This window comes from Austrofundulus limnaeus, unplaced genomic scaffold, assembly GCF_001266775.1.
Source record: "Austrofundulus limnaeus strain Quisiro unplaced genomic scaffold, Austrofundulus_limnaeus-1.0 Scaffold327, whole genome shotgun sequence".
Lineage (NCBI taxonomy): Eukaryota > Metazoa > Chordata > Actinopteri > Cyprinodontiformes > Rivulidae > Austrofundulus > Austrofundulus limnaeus.
The window spans coordinates 264,926-272,891 of NW_013952729.1; the positions used below are offsets into that span (position 1 = coordinate 264,926).

Consider the following 7,966-nt stretch of genomic DNA (forward strand, 5'->3'; position numbering starts at 1 on the left):
GATGGATGGATGGATGGATGCACAGAGCTTTAGAATTAGCTTTTGCTAAATTTTGAAGTGTGTTAGTGTGTTAAAAAAAAAATAAAAAAATACAAAAATACAAAAATAAAAAAAAAGGAAGTGTGTTAGTGCTTTACAATTAGGGGAGTTAGTGCTTTAGGGTGCTGCCCACCACTGCGCATAATAACAAAATTTTTATCGTATCTTTTATAACAGTAAACATTTGATTAAAATATAGTCCAAAACATGTTAAAAATCTTAGTGTACATGAATGAAATGTGTTATTTAATGAATACATGCAAAAACTGTAAATTATATTTATTAATTAGGAGAGCAAATTTTTTGTCTATAAATATGAAAAACAGGGAAAGTAATATACCAACAGAGGACTAAAAGATTTGTGGTTAAAGTTCCAGAGTAACAAGGAAGAAACAAGAGTTTGAACATCCCGCTGAGAGAAAGCCAATGCCATCACACACTGTGCTGCTGGAAAATCCTGGTTAATCAACATTATACACACACACCCACACACAAACGTACACACACACCCACACCCACACCCACACACACACACACACACACACACAGTGACACACAGAGACTTCCTAACAGCTCCACATTGACAGGTTGTATGCTGAGTACAGATATGTATTGATCAGACATTCTCAGTGACTCCTTAAACCTCAGGGAGGGCTCAGGATGGGACTGCAAAAAGAGGCCAGGAAAACAGGAAACTTAAATGGTCGTTTTACAAGTTTAAATATATGAAGCCAAGTAAAAAACAAAACAAAACAAACAAAAAAAAACAAAGGAGAAGAAAAGATAAGAAAAGAAGAGGAGAGGAGAGGAGAGAACGTGGTCCATCAGGGTGAATCTGTCATTAGTCGACTCTCTGAGTTCTGGTGGACCACAGCGGGGGACAATAAGGACTCAGGCGGATCAAGACACCCATACATACACATACCTTCTTGTAAACAGATTTTGTGGATTTGTGTTCTGTGTGCATGAATCACTTTGCATGTGCAGAAAACACATCGGCTCATTACGCCGGCTCTAACCTTGCGAGAGCGCCTGCGGCGTTGGATAACCTACCTTCAGTGACAGGCTGCAGTTTGCTCGAGCGCTCCGAGTCCGGGCTGTGCAGAGGTTCTGGTTCTCTGAGGCTCTCCAACGGCAGGAACGGGTCGTAATCTGGACTCGACAGGTCCGACAGCTGCAGCGGGAAATACTTGGGACTGTTGAAAGACTGTGCTCCATACACACAACCATGTAGTACCTAAACACACATTTGAAAGACAAAAAAGATGTTTAATGAATGTCTTACTGGTAAAAAAGAAACCTACTGTGTAATGGGTCATGTTGTGATTTACCTTGTAAATACAGCTGAGAAGGGTTTTGGTGGGTTGATCCTTCTCAGGTGGGCTTCGTGTTTGAACAGGTTGGAGGAGAGTCTTTGGAGGCAGAGCCATCACCCAGTCCAACAGACACAACAAGAGGGAAACTACAAGCTGCAACACAAACGTTGAGTTATAATTTATAATTAATATGGAATAACAAACCTACTTTATGTGGATTATAAATGTGTTACCCTTTTGTCCAGTTCATGAGGAGAGGACTCTGTACTTGGCAGTAAGTATGTTATGGTGGCAATCAGAATCTGGAGAGAGACAATCAGGTTTTCCAAAAAGATTTAAGTAAAAAACATACAATTCACAAAAACTCAACACTATAAAAGCAAAAACACAAAATAATAAACGCTGACAGAAAACAGAGGGACATAAAATAAAACAACATGCGTCTAACCTCTACGATCTTTTTTGGAGTTTCAGGGGGGAATTTGTGAAGATGGTCCACGTAGTTGATCAGTAGGTGAAGGACGTCTGATGCCACCAGAGCTACGTTCTTATTGGGATACTAAAAAACAAAAGATTTATAAAACTTTAAAGGTATATTAAGCCACTTATAATGAAATCTGTCATTGCTGAGGCAAACAAGTCACTGAAAGAAGGACGAAAAGGACGAATGATACCACAGGGCTTTTTACCATTCTATTGTAGGAGACAGTTCAAATGGTTTAATTAAACAACATTTAGTCTATATAGGGAGATACATTTCTATTTAAAATTAAAACAAGGTACAATACTTTGTTTAAAAACAAATGCACTATTTATTTGTGTCCATTCTTGTCCTGTTAGATCTAAGTGCTGCATTTGATACAATTGATCACAATATTTTATTACGTAGACTTGAACTTGATATTGAGATTACAGGAACAGCTCTAAAATGGTTTGTCTTAATTAACTGATAGATTTTAGTTTGTTAATGTTAATAATGAATCTTCTGCTTACATCAGAGTTAGTCATGGAGTTCCTCAGGGTTCAGTGCTTGGACCAATCCTCTTTACTTTACATATGCTTCCAATATGTAAAGTTCTTAAACAGCATGGGATAAATTTCCATTGTTATGCTGATGATACTCAGTTATATTTATCCATGAAACCTGATGAATCCAACCAGTTACTTAAACTACAAGCATGTCTTACAGACATAAAAACATGGATGACTCCTAACTGTCTGCTTCTGAACTCAGATAAGATAGAGGTTATGGTTTTTGGACCTGAACATCTTAGGRATCAACTTTGCAGCCTTTCACCTCCTCTGGATGGCATTAATCTGGCCTCCAGTTCTAATGTAAGGAAGCTTGGTGTTATTTTTGATCAGGACATGTCTTTTAACCTCCACAATAAAAATGTTACCAGGACTGCCTTCTTCCACCTGTGTAATATCACTAAAATTAGAAACATTTTGTCCAAAAATGATGCAGAAAAATTGATTCATACATTTCTCACATCTAGGCTGGACTACTGTAATTCTTTATTATCTGGACATCCAAAAACTCTTTAAGATGTCTTCAGTTGATCCAAAATGCTGCTGCTAGAGTTTTAATGAGAGTTGGAAGGAGAGATCATATTTCTCCAGTTTTAGCTTCTCTCCACTGGCTCCCTGTCAAATTCAGAATAGAATTTAAAATATTACTCCTAACATACAAAGCTCTTAACAACCAAGCTCTATCATATATTAAACATCTTATTGTTCCATACTTTCCTAACAGAGCACTTCGCTCTCAGACTGCAGGTTTATTTGTGGTTCCTCGAGTTTCTAAAAGTAGAATGGGAGGCAGAGCTTTCAGTTATCAAGCTCCTCTCTTGTGGAACCAACTTTCAGTTTCTGTCTGTGAGGCTGACCTCTGTCTACTTTTAAGATTAGACTGAAGACTTTCCTTTTTGATAAATCATATAGTTACACTTAGGTTTCCTGAATTATTCTTCATTTCTGCTGCTATGGACTTAGACTGCTGGAGCACAAACTGAGCACATTTCCTCACTCTGCTGTTGTCTTTAGTCTCTTTTCTCTACATGTTTATTGTAATTATTTCTATCAATAACATGTTTTTCTTTTTGTCTCTTTTCCAGAAGAAGGTGCACCTAGACCAGTTCTTCTGTGTTTACCTGTGTCTCTTTCCTGTCCCTCATCCAGCCGGTCGAGGCAGATRGCCGCCTGTCCTGAGCCTGGTTCTGCTGGAGGTTTCTTCCTGATTAGCAGGGAGTTTTTCCTCTCCACCGTTTGCTCAGGATGGGAGACTGTGATGAAGTGATTCAACACAATCTGCTGGTTTCTTCTTTAGATTGTTTTATTTTCATGTACAGTGCCCTGAGACAACGTTTGTTATGATTTGGCGCTATATAAATAAACTGAATTGAATTGAAATGATWAATTGTTTTATTCAAAACACAACTGCTTTAAATGTAAGTTAGAAAAAGCGTAAAAACTTCATTCTAAAGAAACAAACTAAAATCAAAGTTATTATTTATTTCTGTCTTTTGCTGCTCATATACAAATAAATCATGTTGAATGTGAGCTTCATGATTTTTCAACTTTCCACAGTAGGAAGGTTGGAAGACAATACAGTCAACAGGAAGTGGCTCTGCTCAGAAAAATAATTACTCAAGCATTGTGAACATGTGTGTAATTGTGTGTACATGTCATCGAGCCCATGGCTGAGGCTCCTGGCTGCAACCGCAACGGCAAGAGATCCAGAAGTGGACAAGTGTTTATATTCAGGAGTGTGTGCGTGAATATTTTATGCATGTGTGTGTAGGACACAGCTTGCAGCATTCCCACTGGATTAGTCTCCCATTTGAAGAAGAACCAAACATATTTACAGTCCAGGGTTGACTCCCATGTGAACGCAAGTTTGTGTGTATGTGTGTCTGCTGGTGCAATGTCTTAGCAGGCAATTGGCTGCCGATACACAAGAGGGGGTTGACAAGGTATGTGTGTGTCTGTCTAGAGCCACTTGGCTCTGGATCAGACAGTAAATGTTGGACAGTTTTATTCTGATCCAGAGGCCTCTCAGTCCAGTTGCTTGAAACGGGCAATAACAACTGAGACAATGTTACCAACACTAACAATCATCTCCAGCACAYAGTCATTGTTTTAGTGCACTAAAATAATCTAAAAAAAAAAGTTAAACTCTCCTTTACTTTTTTTGGTAACATTTTATAATAACTACACCTTATTTAGCCTTAATTGATCATTAATAAATGGTTAGTTTAATTATGGATGGTTCATACTTAAGCTATAAATAAAACATTTATTAATACTTTACCCATAAGGACTAATTACTTCCAAGAACAACTAGTCAATCCTAACAATTAATACATGCTGTGAAAGTACATTTATATGAGTATACATATACACAACACAGAATAGTTAATTCATGAGTTAAGCATGAATAAACAATGCATATGTTGATTTTGTCAGTAATTAGCTTTTATGGTTAAAATATTAATAAATGTGTTAATTTATAGCTTAAGTATAAATCATCTTTAATTAATGATGTTTTCAAGGTTAACTAACTGTTCATTATTGATTAAATAAAGATAAATGTAGTGTAGTTATTATATAAATTGCTACCCTTTTGTTTTTTTAAGTATTAATAATGCCACACATAAATGTGTTTTAAACAAACAGAATAAAAGAGGGAGTTCAATAGTTAGGATTAGAAACACATATAATTATGTCTATCAGTCAGGATTATGTATACATATTTTATGAATATCTGAAATAACAAATCATCAGAAAATCCAACTGAAGTTGCACAAAGCAGACTCAAAGAAGCAACGTGGATTTTTTCATATAAATTAAAAATATTTACAAAAACGGCAATTATTTATGAAATATCAAATTTTTATGTTTTGAAATGTGTTTTTTGGAGAGAGGTATACAAAATAAGTTTTAACTCATTTCATGAGAGAAGTCTCAAGGTTTTTTGTGTGAATAAACATTCAGGAAATAAATCAGGGGTAGAGCCAGATGGGTTCTGGGGTGACACCTGATTGGCTATCCCAGTTGCTGCCCCCAAATAACTGAGACGAGGGTGGACATCTTGGATTTTGTATTTCCATTTAAATAGTGTTAAAGATTGTTCTCTGATAATACAGTACTACAGTATGAATATTTTCAGCTGTGTATGTTGACAAATTGCTAAATTAGCCCTGTGTAAAAGTAGCATTAGCTTTAGTGGTTTGCATAATTTTGGATTAACATGAGATCATTCTTACTCCACATTTTATTTCAATASGTCTTAAAATTGCTGAATTATACTCTCTTAAAGTTAGCGGTGGTGACCATCTTGAATTTTTGATTAGAACTTAGAATTTGTTAAAGAATGTTTTCAGCTACTTCTACACTTAAACTAGATGTCAGTCGACTGATATTGATTTATAATTGGAATATAAAGAGTCAAACTACATTATTAGATGGATTTTAAAAAGAGAAGTGGCTCACCTTTAGTGTAACACAGATGACATTTAGAGCAACTTTAATCTGAGGATGTTCAGTCCCGTGAACCAACTCCTCACACAGCCAGATACCCAGACTGCACAAAGCAACACACCTGAAAAAACACACAGAGAGTCAGCAAATTATCTGTATTAACACAATTTTTAATACAATAAAAGATAAATCCTACCTAGCAGGAGCGGAGGGTTCATCCCTAGCAGAGGTCAGGATGGTTTTAATTATGTGCTCCTAAAACACAAAACAAACAAAATTAGTTTATAACTTCATCAGGCCAAATAGAAACCAAGCACCTGTAAAAACTAGTGTGAATAATAAATGTATTCATGCAAGTTATAGAACTATGAAGCTAATATGTAGTATATCATACACACAAAATATGGACACATTCACAGATTCACTGGTCCCATCCTTTCAGTCACAGTTAATGATCGCTTAGTGATTCAAAACAAGTTTCTGGCTCGTATGAAACCAGAGAGAGGACCTGAGGTGCTGCCACGCATGGCATTAACTGTTTACACAGCAACAACAACAAAAACAACATTACTCCCACAGCCCCGAGCTGGTTCAGGAATATCTGATGAGACATTAACCTAATACTTTGTTCTGAGATCCCCTACAGGCAGCAGACACGAGTTACAAAATTAAGGCTGACCCGCATCACACACAAAAGAGATAAAAGTTTGGGGATTCATGCGTGGCTAACGTCAGTTTACTGTTAATCACAACCTGTCGCAGCTACACAAACGAGTACTTCCATCTACCTTGACATCAGGAAACTTTGTTAAAACCACGTCGGCTGTGGTCGGATGGAGAGCAGCGAGGTCCTCGTAAAAGTTGGAGAAACACACCAGAGAGCCGAGAAGGATCTGGGCCTCCACTCTTGGAGCCTTGAAGAGAAGGTGACAAGAGGTAAAGAAGTGAGGAAATAAAAAAGAAATGCAAATCTAACACCTGTAGTTATTTTACTTTTTTCTTACATTAAGTGATGAACAGGCTGTGACTCGAGAAGCTGCGATGATAAAATCCAGGATCAACATGGTGGCACCAGGGAGACCAATACTAAAGAACCTCGGACTGCAGTGCTTGATGATGGTGTTCACAATGTCCTGCATGGAGCACAAACGTCAACATGAAAACATGAACACATATTATGTTTTACAGGACTGACAAATACTATACACAGAACAGAGACACTGTGCCGAGAATTTAGTTTAATCTTTGAAGTGTAAAAGTTATTGAATATACTTAGCACAAAAAGTATGAAAATTTGTGTTTGGTAGATTATTTCTTTGTTGTAACCATGCTTCTTGGTAATAAATCTTATACCAGGCACCTGATTGGCAGCACTTGGGGGTACCAGAAGCTCAAAACACAAGTCAATAGCAACAACAAAACAAGACGTTTGACACCCACACACTCAGCTCTACTGCTCATCCCACAAATGAACGTTCCTTACAAATGTGGCACCATTTAAAGTGCCTGTGATGTTAAATTTTTGTAATACTTTTGGGATGCATTTTTAGAAAGAGAACATTGATACAATATTGCAAAAGAAATTTCATGTCGCTGAGATGAACAGTTGTAGAGATATTTGCCTGTGAAGTAACAGGAAGTGATGTCAAAGGGGAATGACTGTATGGGAACAGAGCATCGCTACAACAGCCAACAACCCAGACTGTAGAGAAGAATCTGATGTTTCTTAAGATTATTTTGATTCTCTATCACAGATGAAGAAGAGTCAGAGTTCAAACAATATTGTTTCAATAAACAAAGACCAGAGAGTTTTCTTTGTTAAAGAGTTCCCCTTTGAAGTCACTTCCTGTTTCACTTTGAAACAGGAAATATGYCAGTTTTGGGACAAAATGGGTTAAATCGTGTGTATTATYCCAACTTTCTTAAATATTAAAACGTTTTCTTTGACTTTTTGAATTTGAAGAATAAGCATGCTACGGGCAATTTAAAAGAGAATTTAATGGATTTTCCAACGATGTAGGATTTACTGCTAAGGAGCATTGGGCCTCATGCAAGAACATGTTCGTATTCTTATCCTAAATTTCTCTTACTTTTGTTCGTACAAAGGGTTCGTACGAACATGTCACGTC

At 36.9% G+C, this 7,966-nt stretch overlaps 1 protein-coding gene across 6 annotated transcripts in view; it reads right to left on the reverse strand.

Moving 5' to 3' along the window:
* ralgapa1 (Ral GTPase activating protein catalytic subunit alpha 1) overlaps positions 1-7,966 on the reverse strand; it is a 64,480-nt gene that overhangs the window by 39,254 nt on the left and 17,260 nt on the right. For all 6 annotated transcript variants that reach the window (XM_014022372.1, XM_014022373.1, XM_014022375.1 and 3 more), the window contains 8 exons: positions 6,842-6,970; positions 6,626-6,751; positions 6,034-6,092; positions 5,850-5,958; positions 1,804-1,914; positions 1,589-1,657; positions 1,371-1,508; positions 1,093-1,276 (listed from right to left, as the gene is read on the reverse strand). In XM_014022372.1, coding sequence (XP_013877826.1) covers positions 1,093-1,276; positions 1,371-1,508; positions 1,589-1,657; positions 1,804-1,914; positions 5,850-5,958; positions 6,034-6,092; positions 6,626-6,751; positions 6,842-6,970 — 925 coding nt within the window. The remainder of the gene's footprint in view (positions 1-1,092; positions 1,277-1,370; positions 1,509-1,588; positions 1,658-1,803; positions 1,915-5,849; positions 5,959-6,033; positions 6,093-6,625; positions 6,752-6,841; positions 6,971-7,966) is intronic.